The sequence below is a fragment of the Pituophis catenifer genome, unplaced genomic scaffold, assembly GCF_029215685.1.
Source record: "Pituophis catenifer annectens isolate HBS135680 unplaced genomic scaffold, rPitCat1.0.hap2 SCAF_3, whole genome shotgun sequence".
In the NCBI taxonomy this organism is placed as follows: Eukaryota; Metazoa; Chordata; class Lepidosauria; order Squamata; family Colubridae; genus Pituophis; species Pituophis catenifer.
The window spans coordinates 97,839,192-97,865,333 of NW_027256883.1; the positions used below are offsets into that span (position 1 = coordinate 97,839,192).

At 42.6% G+C, this 26,142-nt stretch overlaps 1 protein-coding gene across 1 annotated transcript in view; it reads right to left on the bottom strand.

The window, feature by feature from the left end:
- The window catches only part of APBB3 (amyloid beta precursor protein binding family B member 3), a 103,427-nt gene that overhangs the window by 12,040 nt on the left and 65,245 nt on the right, over nt 1-26,142 (bottom strand). Inside the window, 2 exon segments of the mRNA XM_070940830.1 lie at nt 14,405-14,488; nt 16,002-16,089. Of these exon segments, the coding sequence (XP_070796931.1) occupies nt 14,405-14,488; nt 16,002-16,089 (172 nt within the window).

Consider the following 26,142-nt stretch of genomic DNA (forward strand, 5'->3'; position numbering starts at 1 on the left):
CTGGAAAAATATTAGAACAGGTAGACCAAAAACTAATGTTGGCAAATAAGGATTTGGAAAATTCCCTGATAGATCTTGAGATGGACTGAGCCTCTTTCTATTTGAGGTTTCAGAATGTAGTTGAAACAAAAGAAGAGAATTTAGAGAAGATAATGGCGGAACTGATTGCTGAAGCTCTGCAGAGAGACAAACAAGAGATTAGGAATGAATTTGATGAAATATACCGAGTTCAAATTAATTATGCAAGACGTCACCACTTCCCAATAGAGGTACATATTAAATTTGTACGCAAAAAGATTCAGGAGGATGTATATAAAACTACAAAAGAAGAACCAATATTCTATAAAGGAACAGAAATCATAACACTAAAACAGATTCCCAGACGGATACGAGAACAAAGGGGGGATTATAGGTTCTTAGCATAACTTCTGAATACAAAAAAAAAAATCTATTTAGGTGGATCATCCCAGAAGGAATGATAATAACTTGGCAGGAGAAATAAAATTAAAATTGACAACTTGGACAAAGCCCAAGAATTATTCGATCAATTGACAGAGGTGGAGGAAACTCAAGCAGCAGAGAGCAATTGGAGATAGTACAGAAGAACAAACACAAGGATCTGGAGGTGAGGAAATGGAAGAAAGAACTAGGGTGACAATGGAAAACCGAGATGAAGGAAAGGAAATTAGGATCAGACCACAAAGAACTACTAGCAACCAGAAATCAGAGACTGACAGACAAATAAGAAAATAGAGAAAAGAACCCAACTACTATCAATAAACATAAATGGACTGAATGACCAGACAAAAAGGAAAAAGATACTTTCAAAATTAATGAAACAGAATGTAGATGTAATATGTCTCCAAGAGGTACATATTAGAAAACAAGATAAATACCTGGAATACAATAAATTAGGGAACTTGTTTGCAGCATTATCAGAAAAGGAGAGGGGTAGTGGTATATGTCAGAAAAGAAGTAATAGCTAAAGTAACTTATGAGGATCCCAAAGGAAGAGTACTTATGATTGAAGTGATAAGAGGAGAAACTAAGATGTTATTAATTAATTTTTTCACTCCCAACAAAAAACAGAAAGAATTTTATAGGAAACTGCATGATATGATTATTTGAGGCAGACTATTCAGATATATGTATAGTGGGTGATTATAATGGAATAATAGATATAAGAAATGATTATATTTGCAATAAAAACAAAACAAAAAAAGAGGAACGTACTACCGAAAACTTTTTTTTAATATGGCTGAAGAATTGAATCTAAATGATATATGGAGGTTATTAAATCCCAAAGAAATTTTTTTTACTTTATTTTAATCCACACGATTTCTTTTCAAGAATAGATATGATATGGGCAAATAAAGAAATAATTAAAGAAATTGAAAATATAGAGATTCTTCCTAATGACTGGGCAGACCATAACCCCCTGAGAATTATTATTATTATTATTATTATTATTATTATTATTATTATTATTATTATTATTTTAATTTGTATACTGCCCTTCTCCCAAGGGGACTCAGGGTGGTGAACAGCCAAAATTAAAATACATACAATACAAAAGTTAAGATAATTAAAAAAGATTAAATCAATCGGCCTCCCATTTTAAAACCCCAAGTCTATAAAATTTTAAAAATCCCATTAAAAACCCTTTAGGCTAGGCCGGCTTGCTGGAATAAATAAGTCTTCAGGGCCTTACGGAAGGTACGGAGGTCCGGGATCAGTTGTATTCCAGGAGGTAGCTCATTCCACAGGGCAGGTGCCCCCACAGAGAAGGCTTTCCCCCTGGGGGCCGCCAGCCGACATTGCTTGAGTGACGGCACCCCAAGGAGGCCCTCTCTGTGAGAGCGTATTGGCCAGTGGGAGGTTATCGGTAGCAGCAGGCGGTCTCGTAAGTACCCTGGCCCTAAGCCATGGAGCGCTTTAAAGATGAGAACCAACACCTTAAAGCGCACCCGGAAGACCACCGGGAGCCAGTGCAGCTCGCGCAGGAGAGGTGTTACATGGGAGCGCCACGTCGCTCCAGCACCACGTCGAGAATAACTTGGAAAGGCCAAAAAAGGAAACGGACTCTAGGAGATGGACTCTAAATACACAAATACTACAGGAAAAGGAATATTTAGAGAAAATAGAAAAAGAACTTATTCCTAGATCTTATTCCTAGACGTAAATAAAAAACACCACACATCATTACAGAATTTATGGGATACATTAAAGGCATTTACGAGAGGAATAACAATAGCATATACATCGATGAGGAACGGGGGAAAAAGCAACAGCAGGATATACTATTGAAAAAATTAGAGTATCTAGAAAATAAATTTCAGTTAAACTTAGATGACCTCCAGGTTAAAGAAGAATTAATATCAGTTAAACATGAACTAAACTTAATTGAACAAATAGACCATATCAAAAAGATTAAATATATGAAACAATATCAATTTGAAAATGCAAATAAACTGGGGAGGTGGTTGGCATATAAACTTAAAAAAGAAAGAGAAAGCAGGATAATTTACCAATTACAAGATGAGGTGGGCGATTTACAAAATAGCGAGGAAGAAATTAGAAGGATAACATTAGAATATTTTGAAAATTTGTATAATCAAGAGGAAATGGAGATGGAAAAAAAAAATACTTATTTACAAGAGGAAGGTATGCCCAGGTTAGAGGATGAAAAACAGATGGGATTAAATAGAGAAATCTCTTTGGAAGAACTAAAAGAAGCAATTCACAGACAAAAAAATAATAAAACTCTGGGACCTGATGGGCTACCAGGTGAATTTTATAAAAAAAATGGGAGAAATATTAGAACCGATACTCTTAGTTTTGTATAATGAAGTATTGTTGGAAGCAAAAATGCCCAACTCATGGAGAGAGACATACATCACAGTCATCATGAAAGAAGGTACCGACCCAACCCAGATTCAAAACTACAGACCAATTTCTCTTTTGAATATTGATTACAAGATCTTTATGACCATTATGGCAGGAAGGATGAAAAAAATATTTAATGGAATTATCCACTCCAGTCAGAATGGCTTTCTCCCAAAGAGGCAAATTAAAGATAATACAAGGACGGTTTTGAATTTATTAGAATATTACGAGGCGCATCTAGAGAAACAAGTAGCCCTTGTTTTTCTGGATGCCAGAAAGCCTTTGATAATTTAAATTGGACGTACATGATAAAACAAATTAAAGAAATGAAATTTGGTACTAAATTTGAACAGATGATTGAAACAATTTATTCCACACAAAAAGCAAATATTATAATTAATGGGGAAATTAAAAATCATTTGAGATAAAAAAAGGAGTTTGCCAGGGATGCCCGTCCTCAATGGAAACGCATCTACATGGAGGGAAGTGTGCAGTGGAGTACCCCAAGGCTCTGTTTTAGGCCCAGTACTCATCAACATCTTCATCAATGACTTGGACAAGGGGATAGATGGGGAACCCATCAATTTTGCAGAAGACACCAAGCTGGCAGGAATAGCCAACACTCTAGAAGATAGGCTTAAGATACAGAAGGATCTTGACAGACTTGAACTATTGGGCACTATCTAACAAAATGAAATTCAATGGTGAAAAAAGTCAGGTTCTACATTTAGGCAAGAAAAACAAAATGCACAGGTACAGTATATGTGGTACTTTGCTCAATAGTAGTAACTGTGAGAGGGATCTTGGAGTCCTAGTGGACAACTATTTAAATATGAGCAAGCAGTGTGCAGCACTGCCAAAAAAGCCAATACAGTCCTAGGCTGCATAAACAGAGGGATAGAATCAAGATCACGTAAAGTGTTAATACCACTTTATAATGCCTTGGTAAGACCACACTTGGAATGCTGCATCCAGTTTTGGTTACCATGATGTAAAAAAGATGTAGAGACTCTAGAAAGAATGCAGAGAAGACCAACAAAGATGATTAGGGGACTGGAAGCTAAAACATATGAAGAACACTTGCAGGAACTGGGTATGTCTAGTTTAATGAAAAGAAGGACTAGGGGAGACATGATAGCAGTGTTCCAATATCTCTGAGGTTGCCATAAACAAGAGGCAGCAAAGCTATTCTCCAAAGCACCTGAGGGTAGGACAAGAAGCAATGGGTGGAAACTAATCAAGGAGAGAAGCAACTTAGAACTAAGGATAAATTTTCTGACAGTTAGAACAATTAATCAATGGAACAACTTGCCTGGAAGTTTTTAAGAAGATGTTGGATAACCATTTGTCTGAAGTGGTGTAGGATTTCCTGCCTAAGCAGGGGTTTGGACTAGAAGTCCTCCAAGGTCCCTTCCAACTCTGTTATTCTATTCTATTCTATTCTATTCTATTCTATTCTATTCTATTCTATTCTATTCTATTCTATTCTATTCTATTCTATTCTATTCTACTCTACTCTACTCTACTCTACTCTACTCTACTCTACTCTACTCTATTCTATTCTATTCCCATTCCAAGACTGAACATTGATGTCTGGGAATCAGTGAACTAAAATGGACAGGAATGGGTGAATTTAATTCAGATGACCATCAGGTATACTACTGCTGGCAAGAATCCCTCAGAAGAAATGGAGTAGCCTTCATAGTCAATAGAAGAATAGGAAAAGCAGTACTGGGATACAATCCCCAAATGACAGAATGATTTCAGTTTGAATCCAAGAAAAACCATTCAATATCACAGTAGTCCAAGCCTATGCCCCAACCACTGGTGCTGAAGAGGATGAAGTTGACCGGTTCTATGAAGACCTACAACACCTTCTAGAATTAACACCAAAAGATGATGTCTTATCATCATGGGGAATTGGAATGCTAAAGTAGGAAGTCAAAAGATAACCAGAATAACAGGCAAGTTTGGTCTTAGAGTACAAAATGAGACAGAGCACAGGATGATAGAATTTTGTCAAGAGAATACGATGGTCATAGCAAACACTCTTTTCCAACAACCCAACAGACGTCTCTACACATGGACATCACCAGATGGTCAATACAGAAATCAGATTGACTATGTGCTCTGCAGCCAAAGATGGAGAAGCTCTATACAGTCAGTAAAAACAAGACCAGGAGCTGAATGTGGCTCAGATCATGAGCTTCTCGTTGCAAAATGTAGGCTTAAATTGAAGAAAGTAGGTAAAAGCATTAGGCCATTCAGGTATGAACTAAATCATATCTCTGATGTATATACAGTAGAGGTGACAAATAGATTTAAGGAATTAGATCTGATAGACAGAGTGCCTGAAGAACTATGGACGGAAGTTTGCAACATTGTACAAGAGGTAGCAACTATATCCATCCCAAAGAAAAAGAAATAGAGTACTACTTAGCATGGCAAAAATGGTATATCTGGTTGGAGAAAAAGTTAGAAATACATTCATAGGGACACTAAAGAATAAGGTCAACTTTAAGACAAAAGTTTGAGTACCAATTAAGGAATGTAAAAATTTTAAGGATGGAATGTATATTAATGCTTTACACGTAAATATGTAAATATACAAATATATAGATAAATAAGGAAAAATAGTCTACCGATGTGACAACTTTAAGAGCAAGTCGTAAGACTTGATTGATGTTCGTTTGTTTTGTATGTTGTATCGTCGTATTTATGTTTGTTTGTACTTTTTAACTAATAAAATTTATTTAAAAAAAAAACTATAACCATCCCAAAGAAAAAGAAATGCAAGAAAGCAAAATGAGCTCTGATGGCTCAGCAGACTAATTAACATCCACTTACATTTGCTGCCTGCAATTACTGCAAGTTCAAATCTCACCAGGCTCAAGGTTGACTCAGCCTTCCATCCTTTCTAAGGTAGGTAAAATGAGGACCCAGATTATGGGGGCAATAAACTGATTTTGTATAAATATACAAAAGTATGAAGGCTATTGCTTAACGCATTGTAAGCCGCCCTGAGTCTCCGGAGAAGGGCGGCATATAAATCAAATTTTAAAAAAAATAAAAATAAAAATAAATGGCTGTCTGAGGAAGCCTTACAAATAGCTGAGGAAAGAAGGGAAGTGAAAGGCAAGGGAGAAAGAGAAAGGTACACCCAATTAAATGCAGAATTCCAGAGAACAGCTAGAAGAGATAAGAATGCCTTCTTTGCACTGAACAGTGCAAAGAAATAGAAGAAAACAATACAATAGGGAGGACCAGATATCTCTTCAAGAAAATTGGAGATATGAAGGGAATGTTTCATGCAAAGATGTGCATGATAAAGGACCAAAATGGCAGGGACCTAACAGAGGCAGAAGAGATTAAGAAGAGGTGGCAAAATTACACAGAAGAACTATACAAGAAGGAGCTTAATGTCCCTGATAACCACGATAGGGTGGCCACTGACCTCGAGCCAGACATCCTGGAATGCAAAGTCAAATGGGCCTTAGGAAGTCTGAGCAACAACAAAGCTAGTGGAGGTAACAGTATTCCAGCTGAGCTATTCAAAATCTTAAAAGACGATGCAGTAAAAGTGCTACACTCAATATGCCAGCAAATTTGGAAAACTCAACAGTGGCCACAGGATTGGAAAAGGTCAATCACAAACACTGTAATTTGGACCATCATGGATCTGTTCTCCAAGCAGGCCCACTTTGTGGCATGCCCCAAGCTCCACCCAAAGATTGGCCAAGATGTTTGTACAACACATCTACCAATTGCATGGAATGCCCAAACATTGGCTTGGACTGAGTAGAGTTTACAGTGGAGTTCTGGTGTGCATTCGTAAAGCTGATAGGGTCTTCCCAGGATCTTAGCTCTGGGTTTCATCTGAGTACAAATGGAGGCTCAGAATGAGTTAATGCAGTGGTAGAGCAATGCCTACGTTGTTATATTAACTATCAACAGTCCAAGTGGACTGAGCTCTTGCCATTTACAGAGGGAGCATACAATGATTAAATGCATAGCAGCACAGGCTTCACCCCATTTAAAGTAACCAATGGTATAGAGTTCATGCCTATGCCAGAGTATCCAAAGGAGCCTCTATCCTAGTAACTCTCAAGGAGTTACTCCCTAAATAAAGCATGCAAAGATGTAAAGAAGGCCTTAGTGAAAGCAAGGAAAGGGCAAAAACAACAAGCAGACAAAAGGAGAGCTCCCTAAAAGGAGTTCAAGGTGGGGGTGGAAAAGTGTACTTATCCACAAAATACCTAAAGTAAAAGCAACCTTGTAGGATGTTGGGCCCCAAGTATATTGGTCCATTTCGTATTGTGAAAATAATCAATCCAGTCACAATAGAGCTATTGTTACCCAAGATAATAGGAAAAGTGCATCTGATATTCCATTGTAGCTTGCTAAAACCAGCCCAAGGGTCTAAGATAAGACTGGTGGGGTAAGAAACCCTGGGCGCGATCATAGTGGGGGGAGAAGAACACTATGAGATAAAAAGGATCCTAGATTCTACTTATTACAAGTGGAAATTGCAATATCTAGTGCAATGGAAAGGATATCCAAGGATAGAAGCAGAATGGATTAAAGTCAACAATGTTAAGGACGTCCGGCTAATGAACAGGTTCCATTTGAAATATCTTCAGAAACCAGGGGGAGATGTAAAGAGGAATGGTATGTTAGAATATTCATGACAGGGAAGACATGAGGTCAGCCAATGAATAGGCATAGCAACTAAGTCAGCCAATTGGGAGCTGAGACAGACTGGAGTCAGGGCATGTCTTAGTCTGCAGCTTCTGATTCTATGCAGAGAAGAGAAACTGAAACCAGTGTGTGTGAACTTGTCTGAGCTGAAATTAAACTGTGAATCTGCTGTTGGTATTGTAAACTTATTTCATGTATTATTGTGTATATAAAGAAGTTAATGAATCCTGCTGCATCAGTTTATCTGTGTGTGCTTCTGGATTTGTTTTTTGCAAAAAACTCTGACAGGTTATGGGCTCAGAGCACACAGAAGACTGCATTGTAATTAAGCTGTGAATGATTGCAGGATGGCTGCTGTTGAAGTTAAGGAGAGCTCTCTGCCTCGTTTGGGACAGAAGAACTATATTATTTGGGCTGCAAAGATGGAATGTTTCCTGAAGGCAAAGGAGCTCTGGGATATTGCTGTAAATCCAGCACAGGTTCCATTTACAGCTGCAGAGCAGAGGCAGCATGATAAAGCAATAACTTATATAATCTTGAGTTTAGAAGATGAACAATTTCTCAATGTAACTGATTTAAAGACTGCAAAAGGGGTCTGGCTGAAATTAAGAAATGTGCATGTGAGTGTGTCTGGATGCAATATTGTTCAATTTCTGCTGGTTTGAATCTCTCCAAGGCTCAAGGTTGACTCAGCCTTCCATCCTTTCTAAGGTAAGTGAAATGAGGACCCAGTTTGTGGGGGCAATAAGCTGACTTTGTATAAAATATACAAAAGAATGAAGGCTATTGCTTAACGCATTGTAAGCCGCCCTGAGTCTCCGGAGAAGGGTGGCATATAAATCAAATTAAAAAAAAAAATTATCAAGAAAATTATACAGAGCCTGTTTGCAACCAGGAGAATCTGTGGAACAGCATTTTATACAAATGCAAACTTTATTTGTGGAGTTAGAACAGTGTGGGATGCAGTTTCCTGAGTCCCAGAAGGTGGTACTAGTGTTAAACAGTCTTGATGAAATGTGGGACAGTGTTTCTGCAGTATTTGAGTGCAAACCAGAGCAGGAGTTGCGTTTGGAGGCTTTAAAGGCTTGTTTGATTGCTGAGGAGCAGAAACGCCATTATAGAAAGAGCCACGAGGAGGAATTCCTGAGGTGGGGGCCCAAGGAGCAGAGAGAGAAGAATGGAAAATTCCATAGACTGGCTGTCTCCAGGGAGTCAAGCAACAGACAAGACATCTGCAAAGAGATAAGTAGCAGCAGAAGATATCAGATTACAGCCCAGCAAAGACTTTGCAAGCAGAAACAACAGATGTGTTTCATTTCTGGTGAAAATACACATTTAAAGAGAGACCGTTTGCAAAGAAGAAGTTATTTGAAAGACAAGAATTATTTGCAAGGAAAATTGCAAGAGGGACAGGTTGCTGTTGCAAGAGTTAGCTGTTGCAATAGCAGAGACAAATGGTGTCAGGTGTGCTTCCTTCAAAGTCCAGGAAAGAATGAGCCAAACTCCATTATTATAGAGTAATGTACTTTTACTGGAAAATGAAATGAACGCTCCAAGGAAAAGCTGAAACTAAAGCAATAGGCGCGAAAGTTGCATATAGAAAGCATCCCCTCCCACTGTCCATCATCAATCACCCAATCCAAAGGTCTCCCAGAGGTCAGGTGGAAGCACGTCTGGCATCGTCATCAATCAGGAACGCGATGACGGTTGACCCGATAGCCACTTCGGAGATTAGGTTTCGTTTCTTCAAAATCCTCCAGCACACTTCCCCCCCCCCAGTCTCTAATTCTCTCCCACCCATTTCTTATGGCAGCCAAAGCAGTAAAGGCGGAGGCTGACATATGGTTGATTGACAGTGGGGCAAGTCAAACAATTGTTAACAATTCTAAATTGTTTTCCAGGATGGATCCAGCTACTGGAGATGCAGTAACCTTGGCAAATGGCCAGAAGGCTAAAGTCATTGGAAGAGGCAGTGTGCAAATTCCATATCTGGAAAAGAGGTTTAGTGATATATTATGTGTGCCTGAAATCAGGGGTGAAATCCAGGAGGTTCTGACAGGTTCTGGAGAACCAGTAGCAGAAATTTTGAGTAGTTTGGAGAACTGGCAAATACCACCTCTGGCTGGTCCCAGAGTGGGGTGGGAATGGAGATTTTGCAATATCCTTCCCCCAGGAGTGGGGAGGGAATGGGGATTTTGCAGTATCCTTCCCCTGGAGTGCAGTGGGAATGGAGATTTTGCAGTATTAAGAGCCTTGATAGTACAGGGGTTTAGTGCACCCTGTTATTAACACAGCTGCCTGCAATTTCTGCTGGTTCGAATCTCTCCAAGGCTCAAGGTTGACTCAGCCTTCCATCCTTTCTAAGGTAGGTGAAATGAGGACCCAGTTGTGGGGGCAATAAGCTGACTTTGTATAAAATATACAAAAGAATGAAGGCTATTGCTTAACGCATTGTAAGCCGCCCTGAGTCTCCGGAGAAGGGCGGCATATAAATAAATTAAAAAAAAAAAGTATCCTTCCCCTGCCACGCCTACCAAACCATGCCCACCAAGCCACACTATGCCCACAGAACCGTAGTAAAAAAATTGGATTTCACCACTGCCTGAAATGGAGCATAATTTGCTGAGTATCTCTAGTTTAGACAAGCAAGGATTTGAGATGACATTTGCAAATGGGAGGTGTCTCATAAAGAGAAATGGAAATGTATGTGCACAGGGTATAAAAGAGGATAATCTTTATGTGTTGCAGGGACAAAAGGTTCAATGTGCCTAAACATTTGGAAATGCATCACATGATTCATGTGTTCATCTCTTGTACAGGAAGCTTGGCCATGCCAGCTTCAGAGTTTTGCAAAGGATGGACCAGTTTGCAGAAGGATTAAATTTAAAGGGATGTAAGGCATACTTGGACTGTGCAGTCTGCAAATCATCAAAGTCCAAAGCATTTCCAGTAAGCAAGAGTAGCGCAAGGCAGACAACAAGAGCTCCAGAGCTGGTACATGCTGATTTGGTTGGGCCAATGCAAGCCAGTTTGGAAGGAGCAAAGTATGCGCTGGTCATTGTAGATCAGGGGTGGGTTCTACTTACCTTTACTACCGGTTCGCAACGGGAGCACGTGCATGCTTCTGCGCATGTACAGAAGCTTCTGCGCATGTGCAGATTGTCAATTATGATGTCCGGGCAGGGTGGGCGGAGCCTCCCGCCGCTTTTACTACCGGTTCTATAGAACTGGACAGAACCGGGAGCAACCCACCACTGTTGTAGATGACTACAGCAGGTTTGGGTTCCGCTATTTACTAAAGAGTAAAATAGACGTGCTACAGAAATTTAAGTAATGAGTAAGCTTTGTGGAAAGAAGGTATAAACAACAGGTATGTCAACTGCAGACTGACAGAGGTTCATGTCAGCAAGTTTTCAACAGTGGTTGGGACAGTTAGGAATAAAACACAGACACACAAATCTGTGTACAGCAGCTGAGAATGGTGTTGTTGAGAGACGAAATGGAGCCTTACAAACCATGAAGGACTCACTGCTGGAGGATTCTGGTCTGAGCAGGTCATATTAGGGTGAAGCCATCTTGACTGCTAATTAATTAATAGGCTGTGGAGTTCCTCCATTAATGATACTCCATATGAATTGCTATATGGGAGAAAACCATCTCTGGCACATTTACGGGTTTTTGGGAGTAATGCACGGGTTCATATTCCAAAAGCAGTTAGAAGAAAGGGACAACCAATCGGGGTGGATTTCCATCAGTACGCTGATGATACTCAGCTGGACATTTCCACCCCGGGCCACCCCAATGATGCTGTTGAAGTGATGACCCAGTGCCTGGAAGCCGTATGGATCTGGATGGGGAGGAACAAGCTCAGACTTAACCCCTCCAAGACCGAGTGGCTGTGATTTCCGGCATCCCATCATAGTCTGTTGACGCCATCACTGACTATTGGGGGTGAGATCTTGACCCCCTCAGAGAGGGCTCACAACTTGGGCATCCTCCTGGACTCGCAGCTGTCCTTAGAAGACCATCTGATGGCTGTGGCCAGGGGGGCTTTTTATCAGGTTCGCCTGATTTACCAGTTGCATCCCTTTCTGGACCGGGACTCCTTATGCACAGTCACTCACACCCTCGTCACTTCCCTTCTGGACTATTGTAATGCTCTCTACATGGAGCTCCCCTTGAAGAGCACCCGGAGGCTCCAACTGGTCCAGAATGCGGCCACGCGGGTAATTATGGGAGCGACTCGATGCTCCCATGTAACACCGCTCTGCACGAGCTGCACTGGCTCCCGGTGGTCTTCCGAGTGCGATTCAAGGTGCTGGTTGCCACCTTTAAAGCGCTCCATGGCTTGGGACCTGGGTATCTACGAGACCGCCTTCTGCCGCCGATAGCCTCCCATCAAGCAGTATGCTCCCACAGAGAGGGGCTCCTCCGGGTGCCGTCGGCTAGGCAATGTCGGCTGACGATCGCTAGGGGGAGAGCATTCTCTGTGGGGGCCCCTACCCTCTGGAATGAGCTGCCCCCGGAGATTCGTAGGATTCCCGACCTGCGTTCGTTGCACCCTAAAAACATTATTATTCCAACAAGCAGGGCTGGCCTAAATAATAATAATATTTTACTATTTTAATGGGTTGTTTTATTAGAGTTTTCGGCCAATTTATTTAATTGTTTTAAATTGCTTTTAATTTTTATATTGTCATGGTTTTATTTCTGGCTGTACACCTCCCTGAGTCCTTCAGGAGAAGGGCGGTATAGAAATTTAATAAAATAAATAAATAAAAATAAACCAAAGGCTAGAAAGCTCAGGTTTATGGGCTATGAGCCAGGCTCAAAAAGCTACCACTTTAGCGATGGCAGCAAAAGAATAGTGATTTCCAGGTCTGCTAGCTTTGCAGAGCAAAATTGGAAAAGAATTGATGCGAATTTTTGGAATGATTCACTTAGTGACCGTGATCCACTTAGTGACAGTAGCTCACTTAGTTATGGTAACTCACTTAGTGATGGTGTCAGTGTTCAGGGAGGAGAAGCTGAAAAAGACATGAAGCAAGAGAGGCTTGAAACACAGGAGCAGTCAATGCCACGCAGGTCAGAGTGATGGAACAAGGGGATTCCACCTGACAGGTATTCTGCTAGTAAAGTTAACGTGTGTAATGTATGGTATGAGCCAAGAAACTATAAGGAAGTGTTGGCATTACCTAGAATTGAATAAGAAAAGTAGAAAGCAACCATGGACAAGGAAATGAAATCCATGGCTGAATATAAAGGGTTCACATCTATGACTTTGCCACAGGGTAGCAAAGCTATAGGATGCAAATGGGTATATAAGAAGAAAGTACTGCCCAATAATGAGGTCCAGTATACAGCAAGGTTAGTGGCACAAGGTTTTTCACAGATGAAAAATGTGCACTATGATGAGGTATTCACGCCAACTGTAAAGAGTGAAAGCATAAGCCTCGCACTAGCATTGGCAGCGGCACATGGCCATAAAATTTGGCATTTTGACATAACCATTCCTCAATGCTGAGTTAGAGGAAGAAATTTACATGGTTCAAGTACCAGGGTATGAAAGTAAAAGGCCTAACACGGTGTATGAATTGAACAAGGCCATTTATGGGCTGAAGCAGTTAACCAGGAATTGGACTATCTTTTTAGATACTGCATTGAAGGGTCTTGGATTCAAGAGTTGCAAGGCTGATGGTTGCATATACACTGGAAAGTTACAAGGTGGGGATTGTCAACTATTAGCATTTGTGGATGATCTCTGTTTCATTGAAAAGGATGTATCACAGTAAAAGGGTTCTCAGATATTTGAAGGGAACTGTGAATGTAGGTCTTCAAATACAGGTATCTGAAGAATATTAAGATAATTTGATTATATCTATTCCAGTCATCAAGGGAGGAGTGTTAGAATATCCATGACTGGGAAGACATGGTAACCAGGTCAGCCAATGAATAGGCATAGGAACTAAGTCAGCCAACTGGGGGCCAAGACAGACTGGAGCCAGGGCATGTCTTAGTCTGCAGCTTCTGATTCTGTGCAGAGAAGAGAAACTGAAACCACTGTGTGTGAACTTGTCTGCTGATCTGAGCTGAAGTGAAACTGTGAATTTGCTATTGGTATTGTAAACTTACTTCATGTATTATTGTGTATATAAAGAAGTTAATGAATCCTGTTGCATCAGTTTATCTGTGTGTGCTTCTGGATTTCTTTTTGCAACAAACTCTGACATGGTATGAACCCATGATGGTAATATGTGATTGATATTTTGTAGGTATCCCTTCTTTCCAGGGGGCCAGCATGTCAAGATTGAATTTGCTTATGCTTCCTGTGAATATTATTGCTTCTCAACTTGCCAAAGAACTGGGGGGAGGGAAGGGGAAGATGGAATGCACAGGCTCTAGACTTCAGAATGGATAGCCAAGCACCCACCAAGGACACGTCTGCAGGTGTCGGCCAAGACATAAACTGTTCTCAAAACAAAAGGACAATTCATAAGTGGACAATGTGACCTGTCCAGTGGGAGGAGGGGAGAAATCTGTTCTTTAACTATGCAGGATTGCACAGGAAAAGTTAGAGCTGGTTTTGCTTCCTTTGGTGCTGAAATGATGTACTCAGTAAAGTTTTGCTTTTGGGATTTCAAAGTTTCTGAAAATGGCTATGTTTGTTGGGTTCATTAGTTGGACTGTTGACATAAACCGCCAATTGCAACTTATAATTTCATAGCTGTAAAAAGGCTTATAAAATAAACAAGATTATACCTTACAATATTTATGAAGCAGCTATAAACATAAGTTGCAGAAGTCATTAAGAAATACGTACCCATAGATTTAGATACTGGTAAGCTGCCAATATAGAAAGCTTTGTATTTCTGAACAGACTCTCTCACAACATCCAATATATCAGCTGCAGGAACAAAAGAGAGCAGATTTGTTCCAATCTGTTGTTCAGAAAATAAATCTTAAGGCATTGGAAATAAGAAGATACTGAAACATGTCACTTAATGGGGCTCCCCTTGAAGAGCACTCGGAGGCTCCAGCTGGTCCAGAATGCGGCCGCGCGGATGGTTATGGACGCAACTCGTTGCGCCCACATGACACCCCTCCCGCGCGAGCTGTACTGGCTCCCAGTGGTCTTCCGGGTGCGATTCAAGGTGCTGGTCACCGCCTTTAAAGCGCTCCATGGCATAGGACCCGGGTACCTTCAAGACCGACTTCTGCCACCAATAGCCTCCCACCGGCCAGTTCTCTCCCACAGAGAGGGCCTCCTCAGGGTGCCATCGGCCAAGTTATGTCAGCTGGCTACACCCAGGGGGAGGGCCTTCTCTGTGGGAGCCCCAGCCCTGTGGAATGAACTGCCCCCGGAAATACGTAAGATCTCCGACCTCCGGGTATTTCGTTGTGCACTCAAGACCCTGTTGTTCCGCCAGGCTGGGCTATCAACATAACAATTTTAAATTGGGTTTTAAATTTCTGGGGTTTTAAAATTTAGCCGAATTCATTTAATAATTTTAAACTATTTTAACTGATGTTGTTTTGTGTTTTTAATAGGCTGTACACCGCCCTGAGTCCTTCGGGAGAAGGGCGGTATAGAAATAAAATTATTATTATTATTATTATTATTATTATTATTATTATTATTATTATTATTATTATTATTATTATTATTATTATTAATGAGTAATCAAGTGTTTCCTCATGATTCTACAGTAAGTCTCACTGAGTTCATTCATTGGTCCTTAAGAGTGCCATCAATCTAAGAAATGGAAATTTTTATAGGAGGGATCAAATGCTGCATTGCATGTTATAATAAGGGGGCAGTCAAGAGCACATCAGTTCCTTCATTGTTTGAAAACAAAGAATACCAATGAAACTCCTCTTCAGATTGCCAGAGACTTCAGTCTGGCAGTAATTCTTTCAGCTCTGTTTGTGGTTAAAGGTGACCAGCAGATGTGTTCTTCACTGACCATCTCTCTGATTTCCCACCCATTTCCTGAATTCTTCTACAATTATAGCAGATATTCAGTTGTGTATTTTCAAACTGGACAATATGGTAATTTGCTGTTTACTGTGTACTGTAGTTCATGATGCATCAGGAAAGGTATGAGAGACCTCGGATCCTACTCAGTGAAATGATTTACCACGCATAAGAGTCTGTGAAGATCAGACAAAATCCATTCAAAGATAAAGACACCAAGCAACAAATGCCAAGGTGAAATTCACTAAATCATCTTTATATAGCGAAAATGCTGCTTTGTTATTCAATCTTTCATCCCAATGCAGAGGTTCTTTCTGGGGTAAGGTGGCAAAGAGTAGTGGTTCCTAATATAAGAGCCTAAGGAATAATTACTACATTTCTGTAATTGTGAGGAAAAATAAAATGCATGTAATTAAAGAAACTTGGTCTAGAATCTTGTTACCTTGCAGAGATATGTCATTTGGAGAAATAGATTCAAGGGTGATGGATCGAGAGAGGCTGCTACTTGCCACTGCTTGCTCAGCCATAATCTATAACATAGAAAAATGCCATTACAGTTTAAAGCCTATGTTAGTATGTTATTATAGTAAAGCTGAGGAGCAAAGTGCAAGGGCTCCAACTGTATAGGCAGAAATAAGAACTCAAATAACAAGTCCCACTCCTTCAATAAATGCAATCTGATCCTCTTATTAGTTGAGCTTACTAACAGGTTCACAAGCTTAATTGACATTTTGCTGATTGACTATCAACCACTAGAAGTCTGGTTCTGGCGAAGCCTCTAAGAGCATGGTTCAAAATATTTTTTTCAAATCATCAACCAAGTGGGACCTCTATTGACTAATGTTCACAAAATGAGACCAAGCTGCACAATATCTACATTTTGATGACTACCAGGAATGTTCACAAAGTATAGTAAATATTATGTACGTTAAAAAAAGTTTCAATTATTTGACAAAATCCATTATTTAAAATTGGCATTCATCCTTTAGGGGAATAGCAGCAAAATAATGGCAATGCATCAATCAATGCTTCCTCTCAATGTCATAATTGGAAGCAGGATGTGTTCTTGCATGCTGCTTCCAACTTTTGTCAACTTGCTAAGATGTCTTCTCAACATACCGTTTGACTTCTAGGGAGCTCTAAATAGTTAAGATTGTTCCAGATGGTAAAATAATCAATTTTGCTTTCCACCTGGGACAGCTTGAGTCCTTAGTAGATGCTATGTATAAGGGCTCCATGCTAACTCTTTTTCTTCATTCTACAGCTTGTACCCAATAGATTCATTCATTGATGTCATGGCACGATAACCTAACTTAGGGCTGAAACCAAAGTGAAAAGTGGGAAGCCAACCTGCCTTTCCCAGTAATCCTCTGTGTTTGACATTCCCTGCTGTGCCCTCTTGCCTTTATTTTCTGCTATTGCTACCTCCTCTTTATCAAGCATTCTTCCCCTTTACATCAGTTTGTGAAATAGATAGGAATCTCACAACTTGAACATTTTCCTTCCAATAAAAAATAAAATATTACAATAATAAAAAGTAACACTCTAACACCAACTGATGGTCCTCTAGGTTTGAAATGTTACTAGCCCCTCCCCCTTTTGGGAGAAGTGACCAAGCACACAAGCTATAATTTAAAAAGTCAGAAACAAGAAAACATACAAGTGTTATTTTCAGTTTAACACCACATCTAATTACAAGTTTAGGAAATAAGGCATTTAGTTCTGTTAAATCACACAGTGATTGCGGCAAACATGAAGAAATGAGACAGTCATAGATGCATGGTAGGCAAGATCTCCTGCTCAAAGAAAATAAGATGGGACAGTTTATATAGAGAATAGAAAATACTAGAAATAAGAATCATCAGCAAAAAAAAGGCAACTTCAATCGAATAGTAGATAAGTGCTGTACTCCCAACACTCCTTCCTAATAGTTTTTAACTACAGCACAATAATAACCAATGATTTAAAGAAGCCTGTCCTGAATTGCATCACTTATTCCTAAAACCACCAGTTTAGCAATGTAATGTGACTGCAAAAAAAGGGCAAATGCAGTGTTAGAATACAGCTTCCAGGATTTTGAGGGAACAAATGGTGAACTATAGATGATTCTGCTATCAATGCAACTTGGTCCTTCCTTAATCTCTTCTAGAATGAAGAGATGGTGAGCAATAATTCAGATTTTTTTTCAGACTGATTTTTTTAAAAATTGGATAATGATTTGATCATTTTATTTCACAAGAAACCTTATACATAATTGTGAAGCCTGTAGGAACTCAATCAGCTCTAATTCAATTAGAATTAAAAATATATGTATTTATTATATGTACACATAAACTCTCATAATAATATGCTAAGATAGAGATATGTGGCATGCAAAATTTGCTATAGTATAATGTCTAGTGTTTCTTACTATTGGCCAAAGTGACTGAAGTTGTTGGGAATTATAGTTCTGTAACATTTGTAAATGGTACAGGTGCCTACCCTTATTGTAAAAGAACCATTATTCCTATTATCAAATAGATTTTTGAATTGTGGTAATAAACTTTTTATTCAGGTTAGTTTTTTTCAACTATCAAAAATATTTAAGCAACCACATATATTTCCCAATACATATAAAATAAAATTTATTGTACAGAATATGGGCTAGACCTGTGATGGCGAACCTATGGCACTTGTCCCACCTATGTGGGACCGGAAGTTGTCAAATGGGGTGTTTTCGGCCTCTGGAGGACCTCCGGGGACAGGGGGGAAAGCCATTTTTGCCCTCCCCAGACTCCTAGAGAGGCCCTGATGAGAAAGAAAAACGGGCCTACCAGGCCATTGTGTGCCAGGAGGGGGGACAGGGGGGTCACACGGGCGTGCGCAGGAGTGGGGCATATAGAATCGTGGGTGTGGGCATGCATGGGCACGACCCCCTCCCTGCCCCCCCCTTTCTGGCATGCAATGGCAAAAAGGTTAGCCATCATGGGGCTAGACTCTCTGAAGTCTAGATGGGCAACCCCACAGAAGGTTGTGGAAAATAAAAGGGCTAAGAACCTTGGGATTTTTAGATCCAGGCAGACAGGCAGGTACTGGCTAATCAACCGGACATCATTTATTTATTTATTTATTTATTTATTTATTTATTTATTTATTTATTATTTATTTATTTATTTATTTATTTATTTATTTATTTATTTATTTATTTATTTATTTATTTATTTATTTATTTTTGCAATTTATATACCACCATTCTCCCGAAGGACTCAGGGCAGCTTACAACAACAATCAATAATACAAATCACAAAATAACAAAATAAGTTAAAAAACCCTTAAAAACCATATTTAAAATTATTACAGTTTGTGCAACCCCTAGCAGATCAAGTTATTTGATGGAAGAGCCATGTCTTCAGTTCGCGGCGAAAGGAGAGGAGGTCCGGGGCTATTCTGAGCTCGGTGGGCAAATCATTCCAGAGGGTCGGCGCTCCGACAGAGAATGCTCTCCCCCTGGGGGCCGCCAGTCGACACTGTTTGGCCGATGGCACCCTGAGGAGGCCTGCTCTGTGGGAGCGCACGGGACGGTGGGAGGAAGGCAGAAGATGGTCCTGCAAGTACCCCGGGCCTAAGCCATATTAGGGTTTATAGGTAAGCACCAGCACCTTGAAACGGACCCGGAGAGCAACCGGCAGCCAGTGCAGCTCGTGCAGGAGATGTGTTGCACGGGTGTAACAAGGAACTCCGGTAACTACCCGCGCGGCCGCATTCTGGATCAGCTGGAGCCTCTGGATGCATCCCAAGGGCAGCCCCATGTAGAGGGCGTTGCAGTAATCCAACCGAGAAGTAACAAGGGCGTGGGTGACCGTGGCGAGGGCATCTCGGTCTAGGAAAGGGAGCAACTGGTGCACAAGACGTACTTGTGCGAAGGCCCCCCTGGTTACGGCCATCAGATGGTCATCCATGGACAGCCGAGAATCCAGGAGGACACCCAGATTGCGAACCTTAGCGGAGAGGGTAAGAGTCTCCCCTCCTATCACTAAAGATGGTACCTCTAGATCCCGAGATGCCGGCATCCACAGCCATTCAGTCTTGGATGGGTTGAGTCTGAGTCTGTTCCTACCCATCCAAGTCCGCACCGCCTCCAGGCAATGGGACATGATGGAAAGGGCATCCCTAGGGTGATCCGGGGTGGAGATATAAAGCTGAGTACTATCCGCATATTGGTGATACCTCACCCCAAAACCACGAATGATCTCACCCAGCAGCTTCATATAGATATTAAAGAGCAGGGGGGAGAGAACTGATCCCTGAGGCACCCCACAAGTGAGGGGCCTCTGGGAGGATCTCTGACCCACCGCTGATACAAACTGCAAGCGGCCCGAGAGATAGGAGGAGAACCACTGCAGAATAGTGCCTCCTATCCCCAACCTCCTGAGTCGCTGCAGTAGGATACCATGGTCGATGGTATCGAAAGCCACTGAGAGGTCAAGAAGGACCAGGATGGAGGAACAACCCCCATCACGGGCCCGCCAGAGATCATTCACTAGGGCGACCAATGCTGTTTCTGTGCTGTGACCTCGCCTGAAACCAGTTTGGTAAGGATCCAGGTAGTCAGTTTCCTCCAGGAATTGAGGGAATTGCTGTGCCACCACGGACTCGACAACCTTCGCTAAAAAGCGGAGGTTGGAGACTGGACGGTAGTTATTAAGGGAGTCAGGGTCCAGGTTGGGCTTCTTGAGGAGAGGGCGAACCACTGCCTCTTTGAGTGCAGTGGGGAAGATCCCCTCCCTCAGCGAAGCATTGACAACAGCCTGGATCCAGTCTCCGGTTACCTCTCTGGCTGTCGAAACAAGCCAGGAGGGACACGGGTCCAATGAACACGTGGAGGTCCCCAGCCGACCCATAATCCTGTCCACTTCATCCAACGAAACAGGCTCAAACTCAACCCAGATGTCCCCGCCAAGACAAGCCCCAGTCTCCTCAGTGGATTCTGCCCAGTCAGAGTCCAGCCCGATCCGGATCTGAGTGATTTTATCTTGCAGAAACTGCGCAAAATCCTCAGCTCGGCCCTGCAAGGGGTCTTCCCTTGCTCCAAGATTAAGGAGGGAGCGGGTCACCCTAAACAGGGCGGCTGGGCAGTTTTCTGCAAATGCAATGAGAGCAGCGAAGTACTGCCTTTTCGCTGCTTCCATTGCCACAAGATAAGACCTAATATAGGTTCTTAGCTGTGTCCGGTCAGATTCGGATCGGGAGGAAGTCCAACCACCCTCCAGGCATCTTTTCCGACGCTTCATTTCCCTGAGCTCCGCAGTAAACCATGGAGCCACCCAGGATCTGCGTCGGATCAGAGGCCGCATAGGCGCAATTTGATCCAGGGCCCCTACCGCAGCCTGTTCCCAGGCCGCAACTAGGGCCTCGGAGGAATCGTGGGTTAAAGAGGCAGGAAATGGCCCAAGCTCCATCAGGAACCTTTTGGGATCCATCAGGCACCTAAGGAGGGAATGATCGGTCCATGACAGGAGGTCGATGGATAAGGTCCCCTCCCCCCAAACATTTATCCACCGCCCAGAGAGAAAAATTAGGTCGAGTGTGTGTCCTCCTGTATGAGTTGGGGCCTGTACAATCTGAGTCAGGTCCATGGCCGTCATGGAGGTCATGAACTCCCACACTAACTCAGATGTCTCCCCGACTGAAGGCAGGTTGAAGTCTCCGACAACCAAAAGCTTGGGGAGTTCAACTGCCAACTTGGCCAAGACATCTAGTAGTGCAGGCAGGGCTGAGGCTATGCAGCTGGATGATAGGTACATAACCAGCAAACCCGACTGAACTCCAGGATCCCACTTCAAAAGGAGCGATTCACACCCGCCAATCTGAGGGACAGTGACCTCCCTAGGACTATGACCTTCCCTAATAACGACCGCCCCCCCTGCCCCTCCCCTGGAGTTGCGGCTGATGTAATACTTGGAAGCCTGGGGGACACAAATCAGAGAGAGGGACGCCTCCCTCCATCCCTAACCAGGTCTCGGTGATACAAGCCAGGTCCGCTTCCTCCTCATCAATAAGATCTTGGACGAGGAGGGCCTTATTCACCACGGACCTGGTATTCAGGTATACCAACCTGAAGGGGTCCACACTCCGTCACCGCTGGGGGGGCAGGATGGGCCAAGGGGACAGGAGAGCCCCACTGCTCAAACACAGCAATGGGGCTCTCCAAACCCCCTCCTCCCACCAGCCCTGCCCTTCCCCACCATCACCGGGATTGAAAAACCCTCTCTCCACCAAACTTCTTCGTTCCCTCCTCCTCCCTCCCCCCACAACCGTCTGACGGGCCAGGTTGCTGAGCTGCAGGAGCTGCCCCCAGCTCATCTCTCACCACCCTCCTCCCGGGTCCCCTTAAAATTTGATTAAAAACCCTAATTAAAAACCCCCTCAGACCATGCTTCGAGGCATGCCACCACTCGGGGTTCCAAAACCCGTCCTTGAGGTAGGCCTTCAGTAAAACAGAAGGCCATGTCCGCAAGAGGGGGCATCTCGCAGAGCAAGGAGGTCCGCTGAAGTGTAGGCCAGAATTAAAACATATGAGGTAGATGAAAGACGACATTAAGCACCCTAGATGGTAGAAAACAGGAGGGAGGGGCACATACAATACAGACTGGAGATGGAACCAGAACTGGGCAAGTCCATCGCCCTCTCACAACGATGGGAGCGTCAAAGCTGGAACGAATGTATCATGGTAGTAAAAAAAGACTGGAAGACAGCAGTGGTGATAGATGTAACAGTGCCAGGTGACAGCAACCCCAGAAAGAAGGAATAGAAGTTTGAGAACTACCAGAGAATGAAGGAGAACTGGAGAAGAAAGTATAGGTAAAAGTGGCCCTAATGGCAATAGGGGCTGTGACTTCTAAGTTAGGAGACTGGCTCCAACAGATCCCAGGAATGACACAAGAGCTGTCCAGAAGAGTGCAGTACTAGAAAAAGCTAAGATGCTGTGCAGAACTCTTGAAATCCCAAGACTCTGGTAATCTATATATATAAAAGTGAAAACCACTCATGGGTTAATCATGAAATCTCCAGAACCGTAAAGCCTACAAATGTGAAATTTGCCATTTATGTTCCTCTTCATTTCTAGGTGCTCACTAAGAAAGGGTTTTTCGAAATGACCATCAGAGAATTAGTATTTCCTATATTATTATAACATGCTCTGATGCTAATTAGACGTTCTACTCCCCCTCCCAACTTGAAAATAACTCTGGAGAGAATGGGATAGAATAGGACAGGCTTCTGTGGGACAAGCCTCATGGAGAGAAGGGACTAGAAAGCCTGAGGGAGAGAAGGGGATAGGATAGGAGACGTTTCTGTGGGGCAAGGCTGAGGGGGAGAAAGGGGATAGGAGGGGATCTATGGGGCCAGCCTGAGGTAGAGAAGTGGGTAGGATAAAAGAGGCTTCTGTGGAACCAGCCTGAGGGAGAGGAGAGGAGAGGCTTTTGTGGGGCCAGCCTGAGGGAGAGAAGGGGAGAGGCCAGGCTCCTTCCTGTCTCCTTCTTGCTCACACAGCAAATACTGTTTCACTTTCCAAACAGCCCTCTGATGCTAAGGAGTTCTACTCTCCCTCCCCACCTGAAAAGAAATCTGTTCCAAATGCAAAACACAAGCAGAGGAGAGGAGTTTCAGTTTCAGTTTTACTTTCACAACAGAAACCAGGGGATAGGATAGGGGAGGCTTCTGTGGGGCAAGCCTGAGGGAGAGAAGTGGGATAGGATAGGGTTCTGTGGGGCAAGGCTGAGGGAGGGAAGGGAAGAGGAGAGACTGATCGTAACTACTCATTAATTTTCAAGGTGTAAATGTTGATTTATCAAGCGAAGCATGGGTATCCAGCTATATATTATTTTCTCATTAAACAAGTGAGTCAGCTCTTGTATACTGAATATATTGTAGTTGTAATTGTAATGTATGTGTATGTATATGTGTGTGTGTGTATTATACACACACATATACATAAACATACACACGTATATGTAATATTATATACATATGTTTATATGAAATGTATATGCAAATATGTTTATGTATTATAAATATATAAATTATAATTATTTTTCAGTTTAAAATAAATTAGTCCAAGGGAAGAAAAGAATTTATATGGGTAAAAGGAGCAACTGTTCATTAATTGGATTTACCCCCAATAATTTGTTTTCAAATGGGTGATCTTAAATTTGCTGAATCTATGCAGATAAATGAGATTATTTCTGTATAATTTTCATTTTCTTGAGAAAGATAATTTTAGATTCATATTTTCCTTTTAAATAAATACAATCTACATACATCTTTACTGAAGCTACTTCATTCATTCAGTTAGTTTAGTTTAGTTTAGTTTAGTTTAGTTTAGTTTAGTTTAGTTTAGTTTAGTTTAGTTTAGTTTAGTTTAGTTTAGTTTAGTTTAGTTTAGTTTAGTTTAGTTGATTTGTATACCGCCCTACTCCCGAAGGACTCAGGGCGGTGAACAGCCAACAATAAAATACATAGATACAAAAAATTTAAAACCAGATAAAATCAAATTAAATCATTTTGGCCCAGACAGATTAAAACACCCCAAAAATTTAAAAACAGATTAAAATTTACATATTTAAAAAAGGGAAGAGATTAGGCCAAGCCCGCCTGATGGAATAAAAAGGTCTTCACAGCGCGGCGGAAGGTGCGCAGATCCGGGATCCTCCGTATATCCGGGGGGAGCTCATTCCAGATAGTAGGTGCCCCCCCAGAGAAGGGTCTCCCCCTAGGGGCCACCAGTCGACACTGTTTGGCTGACGGTACCCAGAGGAGTCCCTCTCTATGAGAGCGTACTGGCCGGTGGGAGGCTATTTGTGGTAGTAGGCGGTCCCGTAGATAACCAGGTCCTAAGCCATTCAATTTTACATATATTGACTTTCTTTGTATTTTCATTTTAAGAATAAATGTGAAAGAATGAGATTAATCACATTTGCTCCCTCTTATCTACCCTGCTATCACCAAGGATGTTCCTAGAGTGTAGTTAGAAGTTGTGATTGCTGTTTCTGATATCTGATGATAAGGTGTTTGAAGTGTCTTATCAAGAACTCCTTTCACTTTCCAAACCCCTTTAAAAACTTTAAAATTGTATTTGGACTTTAAAAAATCAATTAAGATGTTAAAAGTCTGGTTTTTGTTGTTCGTTTTTAAATATCTGTATGACAAAATCACTCAGATTCGGGAAGACTTGGACTCTGACTTGGTAGATTCAGGGGGGATAGTGGAGGCAGGTCTTGAAAATGTTATCTGGGAAGAGTTTGATCTTGTGACTCCCGAAGACGTGGACAGGATTCTGGGTAGACTGAACGCGACCATATATTTGTTGGACCCGTGTCCCTCCTGGTTGGTACTGGTTTCCCGGGAGGTGACATGAGGCTGGCTCCAGGGGATTATAAACGCTTCATTGAGTGAGGGTGACTTTCCCGCCGCCTTGAAAGAGATTGTGGTGAGGCCTCTCCTCAAGAAGCCTTCCCTGGACCCAGCAATGTTAGCTAACTATCATCTGGTCTCCAACCTTCGCTTTGTGGCAATGGTTGTTGAGAGTGTGGTTGCGCGACAGCTTCCCCAGTACCTGGATGAAACAGCTTATCTGGATCCATTCCAGTTGGGCTTCAGGCCTGGGCACAGCACGGAAACGGCATTGGTTGCATTGGTGGATGATCTCTGGAGGGCTCGGGACAGGGGTTGCTCCTCTGTCCTGGTCCTGTTAGATCTCTCAGCGGCTTTTGATACCATCAACCATGGTATCTTGCTGCACCGGTTGGAAGAGTTGGGGGTGGGGGGCACCGTGTTACGGTGATTCTCCTCCTTTCTCTCCAACCGGTCGCAGTCTGTGTTGGCGGGGGGGCAGAGGTCGACCCCAAGGCGCCTTATATGTGGGGTGCCACAGGGGTCGGTCCTCTCGCCCCTTCTGTTCAACATTTATGTAAAGCCACTGGGCGAGATCATCCGTGGTTTCGAGGTGAAGTACCATCAGTACGCTGATGACACTCAGCTGTACATCTCCATACCGAACCACCCCAATGATGCCCTTGAAGTGATGTCCCGGTGCCTGGAGGCCGTGCGGATCTGGATGGGAAGAAACAGGCTCAGGCTCAACCCATCTAAGACCGAGTGGCTGTGGTTTCCGGCGTCCCGATATAGTCAGTTGGTGCCGTCACTGACTATTGGGGGCGAATCGTTGGCCCCCACGGAGAGGGCTCGCAACTTGGGTGTCCTCCTGGACTCACGGCTGTCTTTAGAAGAGCACTTGATGGCTGTGGCCAGGAGGACTTTTCGTCAGGTCCACCTGATTCACCAGTTGTGTCCCTTTCTGGATGGGGACTCCTTACGCACGGTCATTCATGCCCTCGTCACTTCTTGCCTGGACTACTGCAATGGTCTCTACATGGGGCTCCCCTTGAGGAGCACCCGGAGGCTCCAATTGGTGCAGAGTGCAGCCGCGCGGGTGGTTATGGGAGCGACATGGCGTTCCCATGTAACATCTCTCCTGCGCGAGCTCCACTGGCTCCCGGTCTTCCGAGTGCGCTTCAAGGTTCTGGTTACCACCTTTAGAGCACTCC